General features: G+C 62.7%; 1 protein-coding gene across 1 annotated transcript; it reads right to left on the reverse strand.

Annotated features, from left to right (window-relative positions):
- SH2B2 (SH2B adaptor protein 2) lies at window positions 1,896–24,989 on the reverse strand. The gene is made up of 10 exons (XM_018039992.1): window positions 24,572–24,989; window positions 24,193–24,438; window positions 12,929–13,674; window positions 9,554–9,655; window positions 7,923–8,014; window positions 6,574–6,665; window positions 6,307–6,465; window positions 5,293–5,501; window positions 3,125–3,296; window positions 1,896–2,408 (listed from the first exon to the last, which is right to left on the reverse strand). The coding sequence occupies exons 1-10, from the start codon at window positions 24,987–24,989 to the stop codon at window positions 2,062–2,064; spliced, it is 2,583 nt and encodes an 860-aa protein (XP_017895481.1). The 3' UTR covers window positions 1,896–2,061.

The raw sequence follows: 26,733 nt of genomic DNA on the forward strand, positions 1-26,733 counted from the left end.
TCTCCACTCCCATTTCAGACTGGTCCTGGTCCCCGAAAACCCTCCATTTCTGGCCTGGCACTCAAGGCCCTCTCAACCCAGCTGGTCTCATTCTCCCGCTCCCTGCCCCCAGCCCCCTATCACCGGGTCCTCCCACTCACAGGCATAGCTCATCTGTCTGGCTGCCCACCCAGCTACCCCAGGCACCTGCAGACCTGGCCAGGCACCAGGCAGGCATCTGAAATGCTTGCTGAGGAGCAAAATCTTAAGGCTGTCGCAACCATCGGTGCAACTGCTATGGTTTCCCCCGCGTCCCACTGAGTCTGGGCTTTCTGGAAGGACCACTTTGAGTGACAGGCCTGAAGGTCTCACCCTGGAGGTCACACTGTGGAGAGTGCCCCTCTTTTCTCTTGACCTCTTGCTGCCAGGCCTCCATACCACACCCCTTGGAGGGCCCTGGGTGATGGCTGTCATCTTTTCCACCATTCTCCCCTGAATCCACTTTAACCCTGGGGAAACCTTAGGAACAGTGCCTGTCATCCATACTGAGTGGGCACAGACCCTTTCCCCGTTTCATGCTCTGGGCTCCCATTTCAGCTTTTGGTGCCTTTTGCTTACTCCTCGGCCCAGATTCCTGCTTCACGCTCTCAGCTGGCAGACTGTTTCAGGAAGGAGGGACAGATGGGTGAAGAATAGCAGACCACACATGCAAGTCTCCATTCCACCCATGAGGCCACCTCCGAACCCTTCCACTGAGGCAGCAAGGATGAAGCCTCAGGCTTGGGGGTGATGTCTGGTGCTCGCCCGTTTTGCCAGGGGGGAGACCTCAGCCGATGGAGAGGCAGATGGCAGCCAGACAGAGCTCTCACCAGCCCCCTGTCCTCTGCCCAGCCAGAGCCTCACCCCAAACCCTGGCTCTGTGGGACGGGGGCTTGCACTTGGCCTGGTGTAGACCTCAACTCACCAGGGCCCAGGGCAAAAGCACAGAGGGGGTCCAGCCACAAGGATGGGGGTGCCAGAAGCTGAGTTACAGGCTGTTCTGAGCACCAGCCTGGTACTCCCTCACCGTGGTGGCAGCAGGAGTGAAGCTGGGTCACTTCCTGGTCATCGTGGGAGTCGGGACTGGGTAACTCAGGCAGCAAAGCTCTGGGTGCCCCCCAGGCCTCCCCTGGGGGAGGGCTTGCAGGGGCAGTCCCAGGAGAATGAACTGTCTGGGGCTCTGAGATGCATAGGATGCAGGCCCTGCAGGAGCGCTCCTGGGCAGAGGGACCACGGGTCTGCGGCCCCAGGTGGGGAGGCTGAGTTAATACGGGGGGAGGGGGTGGGGGCTTTGGCTCAGCAGGAACAAGATCCTTCTCAGGAGGACCACTGCCCGAGGGAGGGGTGCTGGGACCTGGAGCTGGCCGGGTCTCCAGGTGGGAGCCACAGCTGGACCTCCGCCGGCAGGGGAGAGGGGGGTCAGAGGCTCTCTGGGCCAGCTGCAAGTTTGAATCTAGATCAAAGGTGAGAAACCCAGCCTCTCGAACTGCCCAGTCCCCCCATGGGATAGTGTGGAGGATGCCGGTCCACACTGCCAGGACCTCCCCTCCAGGGCCCTGCTCTCACCCGGCCCCACTGTGTCACTCCTCATCTTCCCTCTGCCCTCCCCACCTCCCATTCTTACCCCCAAAGCTCAACTCCACCTCTGGCCCAGCTCTGCCAAAGCTCCTCTTGGGCCCAGCGCTTTATTTCTGCACCTCCTCTCAGGTACTGCCGCCGCTTGTCTCCTGGCCTCACTCACCCAATGGGGAGGCTGGGACCCCAGAGACACAGCTGGGGGGCGGACGCTCCCCAGGGAGCCGGTGTGCGGCGCCCCCCTCCTCCCCGCCAGGCCAGAGAGGAGCGGGGGCCCGGGCAAGGACGACAGGAGAGCCAGGTGCAGTCCCTAAAACAGGCTCTTTAATAACATTATGTCTTCACTGAAGAGCTTCGCTTTTCCCACCCGGCGCCGGGCGGGGCGGGGGGCCGGCAGGGTCCGGCTTTGGACGCCCGCGGCCGGGGGCGGGTCCGGTGGCCCCAGGGCCTTGGCGCCGGCGCGCCCGCCTAGTAGAAGGAGTACTGGTTCTCCACGGCGCGAGTGTGGCCCCGGGCGCCCTCGCCTGGCCCGGCCTCGGGGGGCTCTTCAGCTCCCCCGCCCGCCGCCTCCAGCAGGCGCTCGGCGCTGTTGCTGCGGCTGCGGGCGCTCAGCGGGCCCTCGGCGGGGGGGCGAGGGGCGCCGGGCACCGACGCGGCCGAAGACGACGAGGCGGACGAGGACGAGGCGCCGCCGGCCTCCGAGGGCGAGGCGGGAGGGCAGGCAGCCGCGGCGAGGCTGGAGAAGTAGTGCTGGCCGGCCGGCTCGCTCCAGCAGGCGGGCGGCGGGGGCGCGGCACTGGGCGAGGGTCCCAGGTCTGCAACGGGAGACCGCGGGCGTCAGGGCCGCCCCCACCCCCCAGCAGCGTGCAGACAGGGGCCAGCGCCCCAGGAATGGGTGACCTAGCATCACACAGGGAGGCTCAGACCCCAAATCCCGCGCCCCTAGTTCCAGCCCACCTCCTAGAGAAAGTCCTGGGTATAGGCGGCTGTGGCTCAGACGATAAAGAACCTGCCTGCAAATGCAGGAGACACGGGTTCGATCCCTGGGTCGGGAGGATCCCCTAGAGGAGGGCATGGCAACCCCACTCCAGTATTCTAGCCTGGAGTATCCCATGGACAGAGGAGCCTGGAGGCTTCAGTCCACGGGGTCACAAAGCGTCGGACACGACTGACACTTTCCATTTTTCGTAGGTGTGGCGGGCATACCAACGCGCAACCCGCGTGCCCCGCACCTTCACTCACCCATCCCAGGCTGCCTTCCTTACCAGCTCGGCGCTTAGCCCCACCCACGCGGGAATCTAAGGGACTCCACCCACTTCCGGGATGCCCGCGGGCGCCCCCTTCCGCCCGCCAGGAATTTACTCCGGACAGGGATCGGCTGGGGCTATCTCTTTCCCGCCCATCCGGCTGGTCCAGGTGGTTTACAACAGGTAAGACCTGGTTGGTGCTCATCCCCCGGGGGCCAGCAGGGTGACGCCCTCCCCCACTGCCCAGCCGTCTGTCTGCGCGGGCCGGGTTAGGGGCGTCTTACCGGGTGGGGGGCCCTGGGCCCGCACATAACTGCGTAGGGTGATGTCGGCAGAGCCCCCGGACTCCAGCGGGATGGGGTGGGTGTGGAAGTGGCGGAGCATGTCGAGCACAGACTGGAACCACAGGTGCTGCACGTGGCACTGCCCGTGGCCGTTCAAGGACAGGCGCAGGTGCTGTGGGCAGAGATGGGCATGGTCAGTGGGGGGAGGGAGGGGTGTCCTGGACCCGCTCCCTGATTGGCAAGTGCCTTTGAAGGTCAGGGGGAGGGCCAGGTCTCACAGGGGCCATATGGGGCGGTGTCAGAGCGAGGGCCTCTCACCCGGGAGCCCCGTCTCGGGATGGGGAGGGTCATGCCGGTGGCGGGGATGGGCATGAGGGCCACGGAGCCGGGCGAGGGCTGGAAGGGGAATGCATTCGTCCCTATCCCGAGAGCACCAGAATCAGGGCCTTCAAGCACCCCGTCCATCCCTAGTCTCCAGAGGCCCTAGAAGGTAGAGATGCCGTGTTTTGTTTGTATTAATTGCTCAGTTGTGTCTGACTCTTTGTGACCCCATGGATTGTAGCTGGGAGGCTTCTCTGTCCACGGCATTCTCCAGGCAAAATGCTCGAGTAGGGTAGCCATTCCCTTCTCCAGAGGATCTTCCCGACCTAGCGATGGAACCTGGGTCTCCTGCATTACAGGTGGATTCTTTACTGTCTGAGCCATCAAGGAAGCCCAGAGATTCCGTGTTAGAGATGGGGAAACTGAGGCACAGGGCGGGAGGGACTCACCCACAGCCACTGGCATAGAGCTAAGAAGAGAACTCATGTTGGGGTGACTTTCCAAGCCCAGCTAGGGGTCTGCTGGCCATCCCTGCTCAGCTAAGGTCCAGGCTGGAAGCAACCCCACACTGATTTGGGGGGGCGTGGCCACAGGTGCCACTCATCCAAGCTGTGGAGGGAATGGGAGGAGCCCGGAGAACTGGGCCCACCTGGGCCAGGCACTGCAGGGAGAGGCGGGGCGACCAGGCCTGTGGTCTTGAGTGGTGGGTGAGCCACAGGGCCCTGACTTCAGTCCTTTTTGCTCCATATGTATCCCACACAGGGAAGAGTGGCTGTCCCTGGGGTGTGTGTGGCAAGAAGGGGGGTGACGGGAGGGTTTCAGAGTGTGCCTGCGATGGGGAGTTAGCTTGGGCACCTACGAACAGGAGAGAGAAGCCCTGGCAGGGAAGGAAGTGTTCCACAGTGGGGCCAACGCTGTCCAGGGAGCCAGGGGTGGGGGGGTGGGGCTCTGAGCCCGGCCAGCCCAGGCTTGGGATGTTGGCCCAGTGCAGGCCCGGAGCGGGAGTCCAGGGCTGCCCCCTCCTCTGGCAGGGACTGACGGGAACCCGTGTCCTGGGAGGAGCCAGGGCTGGGTCTGTTTCCTTATCGGAAACTTGAGGAGAGGGGGTTGAGGTTCCTGCCCACTCTAACCATCCCCGCCCCGCAACAGTCACTGGACTTTCTGGGCTTGGCCCCGCCCTGTCTGACCCACCCTTTCACTTGTCTTCACCTCAAGGATTCCCCATCCATCGCCAAGGTCCTTTCCTACTCGGGCTGGTGGGGTCAGGAGCCTCCCAGTGCCCTCTGCCCCGCAAAGCCCTCTTGCCCAGGTCCTCCTTCCTGGTTCTCTGGGGCCCACTGTGTGGTTCCCTCCCACACCCCCCGGCCTGGTCTGAGCACAGGCCTGGCCCGGATCGGCGCCCAGGAGGGCTGGTGAACTGCTGAGCAGAGAAGAAGAGGGGCTATGTGGGGTGGGGGGGCACTGGTTGACCCCAGCCCCTGTACCCAGGTGGAGACCCTCAGAAGCCCCAGTACTACGTGATCCCCAATGCACAGGGTCAAAGCCAGACCCTCAGAAGGGCCCAGCCTCCTGTGGGTTCAGCCACAGGCAGGACCCCATCGGCTTGTGGAGACACCACGGTTGGGGCAGCCTGCAGCCCCTCAGGGAGATGGAAGAGGAAGGCGGGTGCTCAGAGCACAGGCAGGAGCAGGCCTGGCCCGTGGGAAGCCATGCCGCCCCCACACCCACGGAGCCTACTGCCCCGCAGGGATGCAGCCTCGGGGCCGCCCCCACCCTCACCGCTAACCCCGGGCTGGAGGCTTCCCCTGTCTGCGCCACCCCCCCCCAGCACCCCTTTACCAACTTGCCTTGGCCTTGCCCTGGAAGTTGAAGGTCAGCACATACTCCCCGGGCCGGGTCTCACTCTGGCGGATCACGAAGAGGCCATGGTTCCGGGGCCCGCCCGCCAGCACCAGCTGAGCCGCCTTGACCCGCGACAGCGTCCCATGGAACCAGGGGTAGTCGGAGAGCTCCAGCTCAGCCTCGGCCTGGGCCTCTGGCTCTGCTGCCTCCTCTGCTGCAGAGGGGGGCAGAGTGAGGGGCGTGGGGACGGAGGGGCCACAGGAAGGAGAACAGGGATGGGTCATCTTGATCAGCTTGTTGGGTTTTTGCAGGTAAGATGCTCTTTGAATAACTGAGAACGAGGCAGGGACCGGACCTGGCCCACTAAATGTATGAGGTAAACCAACACACAGAGAGGAGAAAATGATAGCCTAAGAGAGGGTAGATTTAAACTGACAAGTCTGGTTTAGCAAATAGCTTAATGATGAGAATGTATCAAATGAGGGAACGGGAGCCTCTTGTCTCATTAATAGTGACGGGCCAACGGTTTCTGTTCTCACTCAAGAAATGTTAAACGTCCCTGCACTTCATGAACCAGCAACGAAACCTCAATAGCCCCAGCTGGTGCAGACTTCAGGCTATCTGCTTGTATGTATAACATCAGAAGATGCTTATTTCACAATCACCGAGCAGTTTTCTCTGGAAAAAATTGGTGGGGTTGCTTAATTTCCTGGGGTCACTCTCTTAAGTCAGCAACAAACTTGGGAACAAATCAAGTGTCTTTGTCCCCATCCCTCTGGTTCTGACCCTTGGTACCCCTTTCTGTGAGCATTTTCTAGAAACCGGGGCCCATGGGAGGGGTCAGGCTCCCAGTCGGGCCTGCAAAAGCCAAAACTACCGAGTTGCTGTGCAAAGGACCCAGGGGGATGAAAGGTCACAGCTTCGGAGGCTCAGGAAGGGCTTGGGAGGGGCCTGTGGGTGTCTGTGGGCTGGGCGGGGGCCCCGGAAGGGGGGCAGGAAGAGGGAGGGCCCCACTGCACCTGTGTTGTTGCTGCCGCCGCCGCCTGGGGACTCCAGGGTATCCAGGAAGGTCTCCAGCGGGACGTGGACCAGGGATTCGCCGACGGCCTCTCGAGCGCGGCTGTGTGGGGCTGTCACCACGGCTGCCGTTGTCTCTGGGGGCCGGGGCAGGTCCACTGCTGGAGAAGCGGCAGGTGGGAAACATGCATGTCTGTCTGGCCACCCTGGAGCGACCTCAGTCTCCAGCCCTGCCCTCCACTGCTCCAGCCAGCTCTGTGCCCACCTACCCTCCGTCAGAAGCTCACAGCTGCAGGAGGCCACGCGGCTGGCCAGACAGCCTCCCCGGGCACAGGACGGCTCCGCGTCTTCCTCGCTGTCCCTGCGAAGGCAAGAAAGCCCAACCGTGTCCAGCCGTAGGACTCGGACCCCGACCGCGGTCTGCTCACAGAGCCAGGCAGAGGCTGACTGTCCCGCGGCCAGCATCTGCTGTCTGGCTCGCCTGGGTCCCTCTGCCTCCGTGTTCCTGCGATCACACCCTCAGCTTGCTCAGTGGCTACCACATGAGTGACCGGGCCATATGGACAGGTCTCCAAGTGCGTGCAGCCATCCCTGAGGTCACACGACCCCTACCCGCTAACCCCCAAGAGGGGCTGGCCTCCTCTGAGGATCCCACAGAGGACCTCCTCTAGGGGCGGGGCCTGGGGTGGGTGGGGCCGTGCCGGCCCCTCCTCTCCCCCGGGCCTTTGTGTCCCCATCTGTGGCGGCTCTGAAACACCCGCAAAGTGAGGTTCACCTTCACGGGGGCGAGGCAAAGAGTGTGCGGAGCAGATGGCTGGAAGGGCGGTAGGGGAGGGATTAGAACCACTTCGGGGATGGAGGGGCGCCTGGGAGGCTCCAGGACTTTAATTGTGCTTCCTTAAATGAAGCTGTTAATTAGAAAGCAGCAGCCCCTCCCCCCGGGCTTGGCTCACCCCATTAGCCAGAGGAGCCGCTGCCAACGGCTTGGCCGGTGCCCTGCCCACCCCTCCCAGTCCTGGGCTGGGGAACCTCTCCCGGTTGGCGCAGCCGGCCTCTCTGCTGTCCTTCTGCCCCCCGGTTTATTACTAGCCATGGCTCCCCGCTGCCCAGACCTACCCGCTTTCCCGGTTGTCGCTGAAGGCCCGGCCTCATTAGCTCTAACTCCAGCCAGCCGAGGGCGCTGACATTCCCCGCGAGTCCCAGGCCCTCGCGCTCCTCCACTGCTCTCCTCCGGCCCCAGCCCTCTCTGCCTGGCTCAGACCCCCCTTTCTTTAAGCCTCAGAGAAAGGGCCCCTCTACCAGTACAGCTTCTCTGAACCCCAGGACTGGATTAGGGGGACTCCCCCATCACTACTCATCTATCTCCTCATGGTTTCAGCCTCTCCTGGGAGTGAGAACAAGATGATTCAACTGCCCTCCAGGCCCCGGGACCCTGAACCTACAGAGCCTGCTGGGAGTGGGGGGGTGTGGGGACAGGGAGGGTCCTGGCCAGCACCCACCTGGATTGGACTGCCTTAGGAAGGGCCCGTTTCTCAAGAAAGCTGCTCCCCGTGAAGGCTCCACCCAGGGCAGAGCCCCGCTAGGCCCCTACCCCATCTACCCGTCCCAGGGGTCTCACCCGGGGTCTACGCAGCCCTGGATGTCAGCCACCCACGAGTGCTTCTGCAGGGAGTCGATGGTCTCCAGGATGTACTCTGCTCCATTCTCCACCTGGGGAGGGGGGCGTTGAGAGTCCAGAGGTTCATCCCGCTCCCGGTGGGGGGGCTCCCTGGTCTGAGCAGCTGGGGAGATGGGGGTCCCCAGCGGAGGGCAGCCCACTGGGGCAGCAGCCCCTCTCCCCTGGGCCCACCGCAGGGGATCACGGGGATGACTGAGGTCATCCTCAAGCCCTGCGGATGCAGCCCCCAAGGAGGCCGTGCTGGGTAAGGGCTGGGATGGGGGTTGGAGAAGGGCATTACAATCCTCAGTCTGTGGGGGGCCGGCGGGCCCAGCCCTGAGTGGTGGGGCTCACCCGCCTTTGCACCTGGAACTCTGCCTCTGTGGCCACGCCCCAGGGATAAGCAGCCTCCAGAAGGGAAGTGAGGAGGAGAAAGCCCGACCCAGAGGGTGATCAGGCACACACAGTCTGATGAACTCTTCCCAACAGCCCCAGGAGAGAGAGGTGACACTTTCCCCATTGTGCAGATGGGAAGACTGAGGTTCAGAGAAGTCCGCTAACTGGCTCAGTCACACAAGAGCTCAGTGGCAGCATTGGGACCTGAACAGGCCTGGCCTCTGAGTTTCTTGTTTAGTAAAGAGCAGTGGGATTCCCATCCCATCAGAGCTCAGAACTGACTTCCACCCTGCTCTGAACTGATGGGGAAACAGGCCCAGAGTGGGCCCGGCAGGTGGGTGCCGTGGCCTCAGGACTCCTGAACCTACTGAGATACAGAGGCCACCCGGCTGTCAGGAGTAAGGCCAGCAGATGAGAGAGCCAGGCAGAGAGGGGCCGTGTCCTCAGCTCCTAGACTGGGTGACTCAGGGTCTGGGGTTGGCAAATGTTTGTTAAATGAATAAAGGAGTTCATGACTAAACAAACAGGACCGAGTAAAAACATAAACCCAACTGGGCCCCTGGAGAGGAGGCGGGGCTGCGGGGGGTGGCGCCCCTCCGTGCAGCTTCGGAGGGGTGGAAGCAGGCCTCCTTGGGGATTTGGCCTCACAAACACCCTCCGATTCTCCAACGAGGCTCGGGACCACAGCCCTGGCAGCCCAGAGCTGTGTCCTCAGCAACCCGAGCAGGCCACCCCGGCGAAGTGGGGCCTGGGAAAAGGACGGGCAGCCCCCAGACTCACTGGGTTGCCTCCCTGGCCACCCTCAGGGCCTTTGTGCCCGTGGAGGGGCCAGGCGGTTCCCACACTCCAGTGCTGGTGACGGGCATTTGCATAACCGCTGCAGGCTGGCTACCAGTTCCTGCCTGTGGGGTGGGTGCGGGTGGCGGGACTCCAGTGGGGGAAGGGGCGAGAGGGAGGAAGTGAAACTCAGGTCCTTCCCCCCAGCCCAGGAGGAAATGGGAATGGAGACCCACATGGTGGACGACACCTGGGCCACTTGTCTCTGGAGCTCGGGCCAGGATTCACATCCTAGCTTGACATCTGTGCAGGGTCCTGGGACCCCCACCCCCAAATCTGGGATTCCCTGCCCCCACCCTGCTGCTGGCCCTTCACCCTCACCCCCACGAGGGGTCTTCAGGGCCAGGGGTGGGGCTCACCTTGAGCACGAATGTGTTGTCCTTCTCCGGCATCTCCAGGGGCATGGTGGTACGGACCTCGATGATGGCCGACAGGGGGATGCTGACTTTGGGCCTGGAGGCCTGATGAAGGGTGGTGAGACAGTGGCCCCAGGGCCTCCTGAAGTCCTCTCTCCCCTCCCCCGCACTCAGAGGTCAGAGCCGCCCCCAGCTTAGGATGCCAGGCAGCCCTGGGGTGGAGGTGTCCCAATCCCCATTTCACAGATGGGTAAGTTGAGGGCATTCCTGGGACCTGGAGGGACCTCCTCACATAGTCACATAGCAAGTCAGGGACAGAGCTAGGATGGACATGGGTCTCCCACCTCCAAGTTCTGAGGAGGGGGCGAGCTCTGCCCCAGCCACCCTTCCGCCCAGCACACCCACCAGATCTGTGGTTTTTACATTTTTCATCTTGACCTACAGTAAGAAATACATTTGACATGGTAACCCGGTACACACACCTAGGTAAAAATATCTCTGAAACACACGTTTCACCGGATAATATTTACTCTGGCTGTGTGTGATGGAGTGTGACATTTTCTATTCTATTCTAGTTCATTAAAAAAAAAAATGCTGTCTCCTCCTTCAGATTAGATTTACCACAGTACAGGGTTGGAGACCCTGACATGGAACGGGATTCCTGGAATCGGGCAGGGCCGTGTCTCCAGGTGGAAGAAAAGAGGCCAGTGTGGGATTTGACCGAGGTGAGCTGGCAGGACTCTCCGGGAGGGCCGCTCTGTGCCTGCCCCTCACTCTGCCCCAGAGCTCCTGGCCCTGGCCGGAAGGCCCCTGGGGCTGGCTTGAGACTGAGATTCCTGGCAGAGCTTGAGCTCTGGGACAGGGACTTTCTTAGGAGGAAAGGGAAGGGCCCCATGTTGGGTGGGCAGGCGGGTGGGGGTTCCTGGCAGCACTGGCTGCCGTCCAGCGGGCGTAGGGCTGGGCTCGGCGTGGTGACTGCGGGCTCGCTGACCACAGCAGGTCCCCGTGCCAGCCAGCTGGGCAGGGCCCGCGGTCCTGGAGCGGGTGGAACAGACAGGTCCACAGAGAAGAGCCGGACGGGGCTGCCGCTGCCAGAGGCGGTGCACCCTCCGCCTGGCCTTGGAGGCCCGTCTGCCTCTCCCTTCGCTCCGGCTCACTGCTCCCTCTTGCGTGGTTGGAGCTGTCAGCCTGTTTCATGCCCCAAGGGAAACTGTTGACTGCTCAGTCGTGTCTGACTCTTTGTGACCCCATGGACTGTAGCCCGCCAGGCTCCTCCATCCATGGGACTTCCCAGGCAAGAATACTGGAGTGGGTTGCCATTTCCTTCTCCAATGACAACCCCAGGCCTTGGCTTATGCAGCCTGAGTCTCCAGCAATGCCTGTCCTGGGGCCCTGTCCACTGGTCAACACTTCTGCAGCTTAGGCTTCTACTCCTCGGGGCCCCCAGAGCATCCTGCACTAACTCCATTGAGGTTGACCCTCCAGCCCAGCAAACAACAGCTTCTTGGTGGTTCCCCGATGGCAGGGGGCCAGCATCATTGCTTCCTGGGGCCTGGTCTAGGGCTATGAGGGGACCTGGGGTCCAGGAGACTTTTCCTGCAGGGCGGGTGAGGGGGCTGGAGGTCTGACACACAGGGCCGTATGGAAGGGCGCTCTGAGGGTCCCGGAAACAGTCCCTGAGCCTGCAGACCCCAAGCCCCCATCAGCTCCAAGGGTGCAGCTAGGCCTCCAGGGGCGAGAGGAGGAAGAGCTCTGGACCGTGGGTGGGTGAACAGGACTCAAAGGCGGGAGGAGTGTCAGCCGGGGCTTCCCGTGGGGTGCATACGTCCTAGATCAAACTCATCTGGGAAATGGGATGGTGAGGCCTGTTCCCCCTTCCCACGAAGTCGCTCCTGAATTTGCAAACATTTGCATGAAAAACGGAGGGTCTGAGGCCAGATCGGGGTAGGAACCCACTGGCCTTTCTCAGAGGTTGGGAAGGTGATTGCTCAGAGGTTGGGAAAGTGGCCCCCCAGGAACCCTGCCCTCTGCCAGCGGTGAGTGATAGTCTCAGGAGGGGCTTACGCAGGGGGCACCAGCTGTTACATCCCCTCCCTTGAGGGCAGCTATTTTCAGCCGGGAAGCTGTGGCTGCCACTCAAGTCGCAGAAGAGCTCAAGCCCTGCCCTGTGGGTGACCCTGGGCAAGTCACATCCCGCTTCCCACCCTCACTGGACCTCGGTCTCCCTGTCTGACGAGCAGTGGCGTCGCGCTTAGTAGTCTGTGATTCTCTCAGGGACCTAAAGGTGGGGGCCTGGGCTGGCAGAAAGCCCTTGGGAAGTCTGGGGGGTCCTGGGACTTGGAGAGAGCGCTTCAGAGAGCTAGTGTGTCCCCCTAGGAAATCACCTCTCCTACGGCTCATGGGCCCTAGACCTTGGGGAGCCCACCCCATCCACCTCCAAGGGGAGAGAGGCAAGGAGGAGGATCGGGAGTACAGACAGACAGGGAGGTGGGGAAGGAGGCGAGGCTCAGGGTGACTAAAGGCACTGGGGGCAGGGTGGGCGCAGAGGTGGGTGGGGCCCCTGGGTGGTTCTCGGGGCTGCCGCACCAGCACACGCTCCCACCTCCCAGCTCCTTTCCTTCCCAGGACCACCGGGGTGATGGGTATAATTAGCTCAGTTCTGTGACTCTGGGCCGGCCACACCCCTCCCTGAGTTTTCCTGTTTTCTCTTCTGTGACCTGGGACCACTTATGCCCACCTTGCTGGGCTCCTGGGAGGATGACGGCTCTCAGGAAGCGGGGACTATTGTTAGTTATTCCCTCCTTCCAAATGAGGCAGGTTTGCCCCCTCTTCCCTCCGCCTACCCCAGGAGACCCAAAGCTGCCCCTAGAGCTTTGATGGCAACCCCCAAGAGGGGAGGGTGTGGTGCACTCAGGTGAGCAAGATGCTGCTAAGGGCAAGAAACAGCTTTTGAAACCTGGGCCAGAAGGGAGCCATCTGGGCCGGGGCTGGGCTGGAGCCTGGCCACCAGACAGATGTCTACTGAGCCTGATTGCAGACCTCCAGCAGGCTAGCGTGCCAATAACTCCTTGCCTGCCTCTCTGGGGAGGCTCCAGCCACCCAGCGGTTCCAGGTGAGGAAGACAGAGTCCAGGCAGCCAGGCTCTGCAGTACCCCTCCACCTCCCAGAACAGTAAGAACCCCTTCTGTAGCCAGAGGGTCTTTCTGACCCCTCGCAGGCTTGAAGGATGCTTGAGGGATGACTTGTGGGGCGGTGGGCCGGCACTCCAGGCTCCTGACCCGGAATACTCCATTTTGCCGACCAGCTAAGACCAAGGGGTGCTGGAAGCCTGGTCCTCCACGATCCCCTCTCCCAGGGCAAAGGGGGTGGGCAACTCACCTTGGGCGGCACGAAGAACTCCAGGCGGAAGCGCTCGCCCGCCACGGCCCTGCGCAGGAGCAGGCGACACTTCTGCCACTGGGCGGCGCCCCCGGGGCCCGAGGCCGCGTCGTCGGCCACCATGAAGCGCAGCGCGCCCTCGCGCTGGATGTCCACCAGCTCCACCTTGGCTGCCAGCGTCCGCGACAGCCGCAGGCGCCGCATCCACTTGTCGCGCGGCTCGGCCGGGGGCTCGGCGGCGCGCGGGGCGGCGTCGGGCTCGGGGGAGGCGCGCCGGTGCCACATGTCGCGCACGCCGTCCACCACGCACAGGCTCATGTTGCGCAGCGAGAAGCCCTTGCGGACGCGGGCCTTGGCCGCCGCGGTCGCCGACACGTCCTCCGAGCTGCGCGAGTGGCCGTAGGGCGCGGCCTTGAGCGCCGGGGGCCCCGCGGGCCCGGGCTCCATGGCGTCCGCGGGCTCAGCCGCCCCTCGCGGCGGCGCCGGCCCGGCCACCAGCACGCGGCGCACCTCCTCGCTGAACACGTCCAGGAAGTTGGCGGCGAAGTGGCGGGAGAAGGAGGCGCCGGCGTCGGGCGTGTCGTAGGCTGGGTTGTCCCGCAGGAAGCGGCAGAACTTGTGCGCGAAGTCCACGGCGGCCGCCTGCGCGTGCAGCTCGCAGAACTGCCGCCAGTCCGGGACCGGCACCGGGACCGGGACCGGGGCGGCACCATTCATGGCTCCCGTCCCATCGCAGCCCCCGGAGGCTGCGGGCGAGAGCAGCCGGTGAGTCAACTCCCCACCCCTGGATCGGAGCCCCCACCCGCTCCCGCTCCCCCGGGACTGTGTGCAGCCGCCTTTCTCGGCAGCGCCAGTGTGTGAGGACAACCGGGGAGGTGGGACATGTGTCTGCAGGAGGGAGGGGGACCCCGCCCCCCTCCATTCACTCTCTTCAAACAGCAGTCTCAGGGAACCCCAAAGTCATTCTTGGGTCTGGCACAGGAGGCTGGGATGACAGGTACTTTCAAGTGGGGTCCCTAATGAGCCTCCAGTGACCCTCGGGTCACTGAAGTTTGGAGGACAGGAAAAAGTCATGCGCAATCCTCTTGGCTCTACCCTTGAAACTTGCCAAGAAAACCACTCCTCCTCCACTCACTACCATCCAGGCTGCTGTCTGGTGACCCAGGCAACCTCTTCTCCACCAGCAGTACTTTAGTAGCCTCTTCACTGCCCTCCCTCCACAACCCTCCTCTGGAAATTGATCTTATCCCCCATAGCCTGTTCTCCACCCAGAAACCCAGTCATCATTTCTAAAACGAAAGACAGATCAGGCCCTCCCCTGCTCAGAACCCTGCAATGGCTCCCGCTCCACTCAGAGAAATTCCACTGGCCACCCACCCCTCCCGTGACCTGCCTCCATCTGACTCCCACAACTCTACCTGTTGCCCTCTGCTCAGGTCCCACCCGAGTCCCACTCCAGGGCCTCTGCACTTGCGATTTTCTCTTGAATGTGCCTGGAATGTCCCTCCCCTCACACTGCCTCATGTCCTCCAGGTTTCTGCTTAGATACCATCTTGCCTGACAGCCTTCCTTGACCACCACTCTATCAAGAACAAGGTCTCAGGACTTCCCTGGTGGTCCATGGTTAAGACCTCACACTCCCTCTGCAGGAAGTGTGAGCTGGACCCCTGGTCAGGGAACTAGGGCCCTGTGTGCTTACTTTTTGGCACAGTGTGTATCCCCGTCTCATACTGTTTATCCATTTGCTGGGTTGTGTTGTCTCCCAGGCACCCCACCCCATCCCACCCTGCACCACACCCTCCCCTGAAAATGCCGCCTCCACCAGGCAGCAGTCTTGACGTCTTCTAAGTGGCTGTGTCCCCAGTGTTGGGCAGGTGGCAGGCACTCAGTAAACACTGAATGGATGAATGTGTTCAACACACCAGGCATGTCACAAGCCCTCACACCGGGCCAAAGAACACACAGCTCGTTAGTGACAAGTCTGGGATTTGCACGCCGACTCAGAGACTTCGAGGGTCATCTCCCAGTGTGGATCCAGTATGACTAGCTTTTCATACTGGCCTGGAAGGTGCTGCCTCTTCATACTTCTTACCATTATGGTGGACTGACTACCTTCTGTAATTGTTCCCTCCAGTGTGTGTGTGTGTGTGTGTGTGTGTGTGTGTGTGTGTGTGTGTGTGTGCGCGCACGCGTGCTCAGTTGTATCTGCCTCTTACTACCCCACAGACTAGCCAGCTCTGTCCATTGGATTTCCCAGGCCAGAATACTGGAGTGGGTAGCCGTTCCCTTCTCTAGGGGATCTTCCTAACCCAGGGATCGAACTTGGGTCTCCTGCATTGCGGGCAGATTCTTTACCATCTGAGCCACCAGGGAAGCCCTGTTTCCTCCTGAACCCCATGCAAATCAGACCTCCTTGAAGAGGCCCGAATCTGGGAATCCCAGCTTCCACCTCCTGTCCCCAGGCCCCTCCACCCTTCCTCACTCGGGATTGCCAGACTGCATGGTACGTGGCTAGTCATCAGGGGGCCCTGCCTTCTCATCCCTTGAGTGGCACGCCCTCCTGGGGGCACAGGCCATTCATTCTGTTTATGCATCTCCCCCCTGCAACAGGCCAGGGTGAAAACTACTGGAGAAAAAGTGGGGCGATGTGGACCTGCCCTGCTTTGGGGAGCCTCTGTCTGGGGGGCCGGTGGGTGCAAGGGGAACTGAGATGGAGGGGTCATGCCCTCACCTGCCTTCCCCAGGATCCCCATGATTCCTGGCCTGGCCCTTCCCTCACAGCTCCTGGGAGCACCATCTCATCTGTCCTCTGGGATCCAAGCTGTGTAATTAAATGCCGGGTAAAAATAGCTCCCCCACTTCTGTGAGATCATCCGCAGGGCCTCTGGGCCACAGGGCACCGGGGGATTCCTTCTCACCTGGGGGGCAACCTCAGCCTTCGACCTGCACTCAGCAACCACAGCACAGCCCTGGGGGAGGCAACAGGCCTCGTGAGGAGGCCACTGAGTCCGGAGAACAGTTTTCCAAACCAGCAAGTCGCTCAGAGACTCCCAGGCCAGCATCCAGGGGGAGAGTGGCAGGGAGTTGAGAGGACTTCCTGCCAGCAAAGAGGACCAAGAGTGACCTCCCTGCAGGCATGAGCAGTAACCTGAGGGAGACTTTTCAGGACATAGGGGAGGGGGTTGGGCTCAGGCACCCAGGAGCTTGGTTCACGCTGGGCCTTTCCCCTGCCCTGCCCTTCCTCCCTTCTCATCTGGCTAACTCCCACTCAGCCCTCAAGAATGAATTCAGGGGGCCACTTCATCCAGGAAGCCTTCCCTGACCTCCCCAGCCCAGGCTGAGCTCCCACAGTCCCCTCCCGTGTGTCCAGCTAGCGAGGTGCTAAGGGCGGAGCGTCCCAGGCGTCTGTGTCTGCCTGTCTCCCATCTACCACAGGCACTCCTGGGGGCAGAAGGTGGGCCTGAGTCTTATGCCAGGAGGGAGGGTGGGGCAGGAACTTGCCTGCCACCATCACCGGGGCCTCGCCCGACCTGCAGCAAGCAGGCCTTTCCGGGGGTGGGATGGGGACACGGGGCCCTGAGGCTAAGCATGGGAGGCCCTGGGCTCCGAGCCCATCCATTGACCCAGCAAGGAAGCACTCCCCACAGGGTGCATCGATATTCCTGTTCCGCTGCGACCACCAAGGAGGGTCAGACCAGGTGAGAGGGCAGCCTGGGAGGGGCTTGTCCCTTAGCTGGCAGCAGGTGAGGATGCCCCCCACCTGCTCATGGGGCGGGGGTGGGGGTGGGGGTGGGGAGGAAGCTGGTCCCACTGTGAGCTCAGGCATCAGTCCCCATGCCTTAACCCCCTTCTGGCCGGCCCAGAGTCCTCTTAGCAAGGAGACGGGCAAGTGCAGGGACAGGAGCTGCGGGAGAGGCTCTGGAGATGCGGAGGGGGCCCAGCTAGGCCTCACTGGAGGCAGGGGCGGGACTCAGAGAAGAGTCTGCCAAGGGCAGGGGGCGATGGCCGTGCCCTGGCAGGGACTAGCCTGGGAAGCACTGACGCTGGCCCTGCCTTGCCCTCCCCTGCTCCCCACCCCAACCACTCGCTGGCGGCTCAGGAGCCGGTGGGCCCGATGCCCGGACCAGCAGCCCTCGATGTCCCCTGGGTCCAGCCGGGGCTACGCAGAAGTGACAGGGGTGGTACAGCCAGGGGTAAAAGCCACGGGCAGTGGGCCAGCAGGGAGCCCTGGCGCTAGTTACAGGCATGGCTCCCTGTGAAAGGGAGGCTGCAAGCCACAAGGAAGAGGGCTCAGTGCCAGCAGGGATACTGGAGCGCTGTCCCCAACTGCCTGGGGGCCCAGAACGGTCAGAGACCAAGCGCCGCGACTCCGCTCAACTGGGCTCCAGGCCTGATGTCTTTGCTCTCTGGGTGAGGGCTGCTGACCTTACCTCCAACCTCTGGGCCTGTTTCCTCACTTTAAGAGTGAGGATGAGGAACTTCCCTGGCACCTTAGTGGTTAAGAATCTGCCTTCCAACGCAGGGAATGCAGGTTGATCCCTGGTCGGGGAACTAAGATCCCATATGCTGCTGGGTTTCCCTGATGGCTCAGAGGTAAAGAATCCACCAGCAATGCAGGTTCGATCCCTGGGTTGTGAAGATCCCCTGGAGGAGGGCATGGCAACCCACTCGAGTATTCTTGCCTGGAGAATCCCATGGACAGAGGAGCCTGGCGGGCTGCAGTCCGTGGGGTCGCAGAGAATCGGAGATGACTGAGCAGCTGAGCACTCAGACATGCTACGGGACAACTAAGCCCATGTGCCCCGAGAGAGCCCCACGTGCCCAGAGAGCCCCACACGCCCCGAGAGAGCCCCACACGCCCCGAGAGAGCCCCACATGCCCCGAGAGCCCCACACGCCCCGAGAGAGCCCCACACACCCCGAGAGAGCCCCACACGCCCCGAGAGCCCCACACGCCACAACTAGGACCCGACTCAGTCAAATAAATACTAAAACAAGTGAGCCTGAGGGATTGCCCTTCGCTGGAAGGACAGCGCAGGAGGTGGTCTCTGCAGTGTTCCGAGCCATGCGTCCCTGTGGGCAGGGCTGGGGCTCCCCTCACCTCTGGGTGGAGCAAGCAGGTGGTCTCCAGGGACCCTCCAGGGTGACTTCCAATCAGTCATTCCGGAGGGGACCACAGGCCCAGGGGTGTGAAAAGCAGAGCTTCAGGGGGAGGGGACCCTGGAGGTCCCAGAAGCAGGGTGGGCGCCATCTCCGGCCCCCATGGTCTGGGCTGGCGGGGAAGGTTTATGGGTTGAAGCCAGCAGGCCCAGGGCTCCCCCTGCTCCAGCAGCGCCGCAGGAGTTCCCTCCTCCGTCCCTGCCTGCATGGCTCTCCAGCCGGCTGGACCTTCTGCCTCACTCGGCTACTGTTCAATTTCTGCTCCTTCTCCGGGCTGTGTAAAAACCCCCTCCTGTTCCAGGAAGCCTTCCTGGACACTAGCCCTTCCACCCTGAGCTCCCACAGTCCCCTTGGTTCTCAGCCCTCTTGATTCCATGAGCAGGGTCCCCCCTCTCCCCCTTTTCTGGCCCTGGGGAGCCAGAAGAAACTTGGGAGATCCGGGCTGCGTCTCCGGCCAGGCCCTGTGTCTCCCGAGCACTTGGCTCCCCATCCATAAGGTGGCGTGCAGGAGCAGTGGCCTCCAGGGGCCCCGACTGTCTCGGCCCTTGACCCTGAAGCCCAGGGTCCCACAGTCCCTGCAGGGGTGGGACCAGGGACAGGCAGGAGGTTGTTGCACCTTCATGGGCTTCTATGAGGACTGGGATGGAGACCTGTGTGGGCAGACCACCTTCCCCAATCTATCGCCCTGGGGTTTTTTCCAGGCCCAGCCAGGCTGTCTGGCCTCTCCTCCTGGAAAAAATGTTTTCTGTTCCCATCATGCCAGGCCCGGAGGGCGATGGGACGGAGGGCTTCAGGGAAGCAGGGCAGGACAGGGGTGTGCGGGGAGGGGAAGCCTAATCGTGTCCCTGCCTGGTGCCTTTCCAAGCTGTGAACTCTACTCACCCCTCTGCCAAGAACCCAAACGGGAGACTCCCCCAACCCCCACCCTGGTTAGATGCCGGGAGAGGGGGCGGCTGGCCTTCCGGTGGTAAAAATAGCGCTGACAATTGGAAAAGGAAAAAAAAAAAGCAAGCAAGCCAGCCGGCAGCCCCCCTGTGGCACGTAGTTCCGGACCCCTTGGCCAGGTCATTCCTTAAAATATTAACAAGGCGGCCTAGCCACCCCGCTAATGGGCCGGTGACCAATCGATCGACCGCGCGGTGGGCAGTGGCCTGGAGGGCGGGGAGGCACCAGCAGGGCCCAGGGCCACACTTGCGGGGGAGGGGGTGTTCCTGGGAGCCGCAGCTGGAGATGGCCTCCCTACTGCCCAAGACCCCCGAGGAAGGGACAGCTGCCCTGCAGAGCAAACCAGCCACCCAGCACCCAGCAAGGCTGCCTCCTGGGCAGGGGGCAGGGCCTGAGTGGCACCCTTCCTCTGTGCTCTGTTCTGGGCTGGGCAGTGCCTGCCCCGCCCCCTGCTGTGAACCATGCACAGTGGGGAAACCGGGGCCACCTCCTGGGGCCCCCCCAACACAAGAAGAGGAGACAGGGTCTCCCTTGGCCGCTCCCAGCCTTCCAGGAAGCCGGCCCCAACCATGCTCACTGGTGTCCTGTCCTCTGGGCATCTCCGGACCTGGCCCAGCCCAGCTGACTGTGCACTTTACCACCAAGCCTCCTTCCAGCTGCCTTCGTGGCCTCCTGGGACCGTATCCCCCAGCCCCCTGTCTGCACCCCATCCCCTGCAGCACAGACAACTTTCGGGCTCTCAGAAGGTGTCCCACAGGGCATGCTCTGAACCAAGGCCTCCTGCAAGAGAGAGGTGCGGCTGAAAGTCCCAGACCTTCCCTACCCAGAATACCTGTGTTGACCCGTGACCCCGGCAGGAGGCAGAAGTGGGTGTGATTTCTGGTCTTAATGCTCTTGAATGGGCGGGGACTTTGCTGCAGAATGTGGGGAGGAGGCTGCTCTGATTAGTGACAGGCAGGGACAGGTGTGGATTAAGAGCCCTCTTAATACTCTACCCCAGTATGTGCGTGGGGATGGGGAGGGGGGAGCAGCATGGGACTCAGGTGGTCCTGGCTTTTCCGAGCATCAGTTTCCATAGCTGTAAAGTGGGACTGGTCTGCTCATGCAGACCTGCCTGCTCCTGGTCCAAGGCTGGTGCCGAGGAGCATCTCGGGGAGGTGGCTGTTAAAAGCCCTGTGCCGTCACGCCTGCCACACAACTCCCAGCCTTGCCACCATGGGACCAGGGAAGCCCTTCCGCTGAGCCCCCAGGATGTCACCAATGCCCCTGACCTTGACAAGCAATGCTGGCTCTGGGACCTGCAGACCCCCAGTCCTAGGGGGCCCCCAGAGCTGCAGCCGACAGCTGCTCACATCACAGGGGCCCCGTGGCCGGGGCATCTCCCCTCCTCCACATCTGACCGTTTGACACGTGGGACAGTGGAGTGGTTAAAAGCCTGAGATCTGGAGCGAGGCTGGCTGCGTTTGAATCCTAGCTCCTCCGCATCTGCGCTGTGTGACTCAGCCTCCGGGGGACCTCAGTTTCCTCATCCGTCAAATCAGTGGGTAAAACAGCACTGACCTCAAAGGGCCGTCATGAGGATTAAATAAGCAATTTGTTTGAAAAATCAAAGCTCCTTTGCTTCTACTTTCTAAACGTCTTGTGTTCATTCCCTCTTTTCTTCCCATTCCTCTGGGCAGAGGATTCCTCCCGAACATCCTCGTTTCTCGAGATCGCCACCCACCCCTGCCCCCCAGCCCCTGACTAATTCAGGCTCCACAGGGGGGCCAAGGTCATCTTCCTAGGCTGGGACCCACATCCAGCACGGCTATGCCCCTGCCCTCACGTCCTCCTCCCTGCCAGGAAGGAAGGATTCTCCCATCACACAAATGAGGAAGTGAGGTTCTGGGAAGGGAGGTGACTAGTCCCCTATTCCCGGATGTACCCCTGGACTCCCCTATGGGTCGGGAGCCATGCTGGCGGGTCCAGGGCCCCAGATGGGTGGAAGGAGTCATGTGGAGTCAAGTTCAGGTCTGTCCCTTTCTACAGCACATGCCGCTCCCAACAGGGCCCTGTCCCTGGGGAGCCCTCACTCTGAGGGCACAGTAGGGGGACCCAGGCCCTGCCCTGGGAGAGCAGGTGGCCATTCTGACTCCTGGAGAGGGGGGCAGGGGAAGCCAGGGCTGGGCCCCGCAGGGAGCCAGTGTTGGAGGAGCAGGGAGTGGGGTCCAGGACAAGAAGCTGTGTCAGGGCCTGGGGGCTTAGGAGGGGAGCCTGTTCTCCTTCAGGAGCACCTGGTGCTGGACAGTTCCTGGATGGGCTCTGGACGTGGAGAGCAGGCTGGGATGGCTCTAGCTGCACGGCCCTGGCCTCCTGGCGGTGCGGAGCAGACGCACCAACCCCTCTCCAGCCTTGGCCTGGGCCCCGCACAGTCCCTCCTCTCCCAGTGATAGGGATCTCACCCAGGGCCTGATTCACACCCCTCCCAGACCTCCCTGGGCCGTGGCCCAGCCCCCAAAATCTGCCGGACACCCCCTTCAACCCCCACCACTTAGCCCACCAGTCTGCCTTCTGGCTTTATCACGACACACACACCGGTGGCTCCTGAGACCTCAGCACCTCCCTCGGTTGAGTATCCCAGATCCCTGGGTACTGCAGAGGCTTATAGAGCTTCCCCTGGCATCTGGGCAACAGATCTCCCAGCCTGGCTGATCTCCAGGCACCTCAAACTCACCAACTCCAAGTTCTAATACATCCTCTTCCTTCAACCCCTGCTTGTCCACTGCTTGGGGTCTCAATGCGCAGCCTGGCATCGCCTCACCTGCTCCTCTGCCCCAGTAGCTGATGGGCCCCCAAGCCCAAGGAGGGTCTTTTGTCTCTGCTTGACCGCCCCCCCCATCCCTCCACAACACTGTACAGCAGTGCCCTGTCCTCTCCACCAGACCATGAGCCCCAGCTGGGTGTCACACCCGCCCCAAGGCGGGTCCTAGACTCAGAGGGTCGGAAGTTTTGGGAGAATGGAGCCCAAACGAGAGGAGCCCAAAGATGCTATCCTCCCACACATGGCTCTGCCCAAAAACAGGTGTGGCCATGACCTCTGCTAGATATTGAAGAGTCACCCTGCTGTCCCCTGGGACAGAGCTCAGCCATCAAAACAGACCCACCCAGGTGAGGCGGGGGAAGAGAAACCTCCCCAGTTCCCAAAGTGGCCATCGCCCCTCCAGTCCTACGCAGACAGTGAAGGAGCAGGAAGTGAGCAGGCCCTAAGACTGGACCTTTGAAGGCCGTGGGGACAGCAGGCAGGAGGCCCAAGGTCCCTAAACCTCCAATTTCCTACAACTCAGAATAGACAGGCAGTGCAAGGGGCAGGAACCGGATTCTTATCAGAGAGATGGTTTGGAAGCTTTGCTCATTGGTTGAGTGACTTTGGACAAATCATTTCACTTCCTTGAATCTGTTTCCTTCTCTGCAACAGGGGGATAATAATAGTACCAAGCCCCAGGGTTGTTGTGAAGATTATGTGAGAAACAGCACAGCCGCCCTCAGCCAGCAGCAGTCAGCTCGAAACCAACCGCTCAGCCCTGGGAGTAGGGTGGGAGGGCTCCACCTGGGTAGGTGGGGGGTCCCACCTCCCAGGGAAGTTCACCCTTTGGTGTGTTCTCCGTAGGAGACCCACAAAGTAGGGAGGAGGGGGTTAGAAAAAATTTTAAACAGGTTTTTTTTCAGAGTAAGGGTAAGAGGAAAAGCCCATGCATTAACTCTTGATCACTTAGACCGGTTCAGTTATCCCGCATCACAATCTCCTGCCCATCCTCACTCACGCCCTCTAGAGGAGGAGAGGAGTAGAGGGAGGCGGCTGGTAGGAACCTGTCGCCCAAACCCCACAAATACCCTGAACCCCACTTCTGCTCCCCACTGCCAGACCTCCCCCAAAGTTCTTAGAGCGGATAGGTTCCAGGTCACTCCCAGTCAACTGGCTTCCCAGATGGAGCAGGGAGGCCAGGATGGAAGAGATCTGTTCAAAGTTGGGGGCAGGGATGGGAGGGTTCAGATCATCCTCCCCCCTGCAACAGAGGCAGCCAAAGCCTCTTAGGGTAACCACCCCCTGGCTCCTCCGACCCTCTCAGGGGTGCCCATTCACCCATGCTCAGCGACCTGTGTTGGGGGGGGGGGGCAACTTCTGCTAGTCACCCAGCAAGGAGGGAGGCACCACCACCCCCATTTTACTGGGTAGGTGATGGAGGCTCAAAGGGCAAACGGTGGAGGCTTCACTCCAGGTTTGACTCCCAGCCCTAAGGCTCTCCCCTGCACCAACTGGCTTATCTTTGTTCCCGGGTCACTCTCGAGGCTGTCGAGTCCGCCCTGCGCGGTTCTGGAGGGGTCCCAGTCATTGCAGACCTCTCCCCGCTGAAGACCGCACTTCGTGGGCCGCTGGGGTCCCCGCCTCTGCCCGGTCTCGGCCCGCTGGCTGGCGCGGTGCCGGGCTCCGCACCGCCCGCAGGTTCATCAATGGCGAGGCCGGAGGGCCTGAATGGAGGGCACGAACCCGCCCCTTCTTAAAGGAGCCGGCCTCTCCGGCACCCGCAGAGATCCTCCCCACACTACCGAGGGCTGCGGGAGAGCTCCCGGGGTGGGCGGGTCGGGAACCGAGACCGTGAGAAAGAAGGCCTGGGCCAGATGGAGGGCGTGCCGGCCGGGCGACGCCGATCTGGACAGGGTCCCTCCTGTGGCCCGCACCCTCATTTCGGGTCGGCCTTCCCCCCGCCCCCGCAGCCTAGGGAAGAGACCCCCAGCGCTCCTCCCTCCCCAAGCCCTGGCCAGAGACCCCCTCCTCCAGGGGGCCCACCGAGCTCGCCCACCACCGGGCCTCGGCCCTGGGAAGGGGCGGGGGGCGCAGCTGCTCCGGAGGCGGCTCGGCCCCTCCCGCCACTCCCGCCCAGCCCGGGCTGGTGGCGGGCCGGGGGGGTGGTGTCTAGAAGCCGATCTCCGCCGGGGGCGCATCTCCTCCGTCGCGCTCCCTCCCACCCGCGCACACAAAGACAACACGCGCGGACTGGGGCGCGTGGGGCCGCGCTCCCCGGAGCAGCGGTGCGCACACAACACGCTCGCCCTCAGGGACCGACCGGGTTCAGAGTGATGGACTGGGGGGACGAGGGAACTGGGAGGACAAGCAGGCCGTACCTACAGGCGCGCAGCTGCGGCCGAGCGGGCCGGGGCGCCGGCTGAGCGCTGCCCGGACCGCGGCCGGCCTCCCGGGGCCCGGCGGCGCATGGCCCGCGGCGGATTCAGGCTCCCTCCAGGCGGGAGCTGGCGTTGGCGGCGGCTCCTCCCTCCGTAGTCCACAGCCTCGAAGGCTCGTGCGCTCCTCGCTGGCCCGGCGCGGCCCCGGCTCGTCTCTCTCGGCGGCGGAGCTCTGCGCGCTCCGAGCTCAGCCCCGCGCGGTGCGCGCGCCCCTCGGTTCCCGCTCCTATCCTCCGCCCGTGCGGCGCGCGCCCTCCCGGCCCCACCCCCGCCGCGAGCTCCGCCCCCTCCCGCCGCGCCGGCCCCGCCCCCGCCGCGCCCCCCGCCCTCCGCGGAGCCTGTTCGGCGCCCGCAGCTGCTGCTCGCTGCCTCCGGTGGCGGCGGCTGGGCTGCCGAGCCTTGGGGCCCAGGGGGGTTAGGAACTGGCCTGCAGCCGCCCCATTCGGGGCGAGCGTCCGCGGCTGCCCTGCTTCGCGGAGCGGGCTCCGGGCCAGGCGCCGAGGTCCCCCCCACCCCCGCCCCGAGCGGAGGCGTCCCGGGGAGTCCGGGATGGTGGCCCCGGGAGCGCGGCCGGTGGAGGCCGGCTGGGTGGCCTGAGTAAGTGGAGTGTCTGGGGCGTGGACGCTTTTCGGGGACGGGCGCCCGGCGGGGACCCGGGACCCTCCGGCGTGGGGACAATGGGAGTCTCGAGAAAGCCCAGATGTCGCAACGGGGGGAAGTCGACGTCTGGTTCTCATAAATCCGGACGGCGAGCACCACGCCCCCTCCCCTCAGCGCTTTCAGTGCCGGAAATGGCCCAGGGCAACGGGGCAGAGAAAACCTAAGCAGGGTTCCCACCTCCCTATCTTCACAGTCTTGGGGACACTGACGCCACACGGGGAGGGAGGTCTTCAGAGGTCATACACGGGGCTGATGGGGGCGGGGCGGAGATACAGCCCTGTCTTCCTCACTCCTAGTTGGTTCTGCAGCCCCCCAAACCTGGGGCGTAAGTTACTGCAGATTTCAGTCTGGTTGAAAAAACAAAGACTGCTGCTGGCCTTTGCAAAAACTTGCGGACTGACTGCTGGTGATCTGGGAGCCTCCAGGAGGCTTCCTAGAAGAGCCAGAGGGGCTCCTGCAGGCCTGGAAGGCGCCCAGGAGGAGCAGAGGGGCATCAGCTGGAGAAGTGTGGAAGCCGGCTCAGAGATCAGACGTAGAGCTTGCTCCTTGGGGCTCCTCCTCCCCTCTCCCTTCTTACCCGCACCCCAGGCCCTCAGGCCCCAATGCCAGTAGGTCTCCATCTCCCGGCCCTCACTAAACCTCTGCAGCTCCACATCTGGCTGTTCTGTGATCTGCCCTGGTCTCCCAGGAGCTGTGGCTGGGAGCTGCCTCCATCTGTTACCCACTCCCACCCATGTTGACCTCTGACCTTTGTAGAGAGCCCTTTAACCTTTCCTAAAGCCCTTTCACATCTCTGATTTCCCAGGATGCAGAAGAGGCAAAAAGGGTTTTTATCCCAGTCTTGAGAATGAAAAGGGTGGGGCCTCAAGAGGAGCCATGGGTTGGTGAAGGTGGAGACTGGCCCCAAGGCCTCGCCTCCTGCCCTCCTGCCCACCAGCCCTGGGTTCCCTCCACAGTGGCGCTAAAGCAAAGCAGGCCTGGTCTGAGGCCCTGGTACCTGGCCCCTACCCTTCCATATGCAGACTGGCCACTATCTCGCCAGGCCTGCCTAGCAAACACTTGAAGGCTTAGGTGCAATGCAGAACAGCCATCCTTGAGCTTCACCGAGGCCTGGACATCCGGCTGGGATTCAAACCTTTGAATGGGCTGGAAGGTGGGTGGGAGGGTGGACTGCCTGCAGAGTGGTAAAGAGGGAAGGAGGCTCCACACTGGGTGGCCTGGCTGTGGACCCCACCCTCCTGGCAGGTGAGAGAGCCTGCCCACCCCACACCCCCACGAACTGACCTGGTTCCAAGAGCTGGGCTGAGCTCCGCTGGTGGCCAGTCTTTGGCCAAGGAGGGCCGTGGAGTGTGGAGCCCTAGGCTGATACCCAGGGAGGAGGAAGTGAGGGGGACTCCGACCTACAAGAAGGAACTGGTGGGAGAAGTGGAAGTGGCCAGGGTGGGGAAAGAAGGAGGGGCGTATGTGTGTGATTAGCCAAGAGTAGCTTTGTCCTGGGACAGGAATGAGGGTCAGGGAGGAGAGGTCCCCAGGGGTGGGGGGTTCTGGGGCCTTTGAGAAAGTCCTGATGGGGGAAGTGATGGGCGCTGGGGTTGGGACCCCAAAGAAGGGCCCCTGGGGGTACAGACTCTGGAGCTTTCAGGGCTAAAACTCAGACAGGGGTCGCACAGGGGCCTCTGGCCTGGTGGACTGCAGAGTGTGGAACCAGCCTCGTGGGTTGCCTGGTCAGTGGGATAAACGCCAACCATCACAGAGCAAGAGGAAGCCCTCGGTGTGGGTGGGTGGAAGGCAGCCTTCACCAGTGGGGCTGGCCTGGAGGCC

This window comes from Capra hircus, chromosome 25 (assembly GCF_001704415.2).
Source record: "Capra hircus breed San Clemente chromosome 25, ASM170441v1, whole genome shotgun sequence".
Taxonomy (NCBI): domain Eukaryota; kingdom Metazoa; phylum Chordata; class Mammalia; order Artiodactyla; family Bovidae; genus Capra; species Capra hircus.

What these genes read in the sequence shown, in the direction of transcription:
- SH2B2 (XM_018039992.1), bottom strand. Translation starts at nt 24,989, where the DNA reads ATGAGAACCAGACGTCGACTTCCCCCCGTTGCGACATCTGGGCTTTCT. An exon ending in GGCTCCGCGGAGGGCGGGGG is followed by an intron (nt 24,439 to 24,571) that starts GCGCGGCGGGGG and finishes CGCGGGGCTGAG; the next exon opens with CTCGGAGCGCGCAGAGCTCC. An exon ending in CCGCAGCTGCGCGCCTGTAG is followed by an intron (nt 13,675 to 24,192) that starts GTACGGCCTGCT and finishes TCTCGCCCGCAG; the next exon opens with CCTCCGGGGGCTGCGATGGG.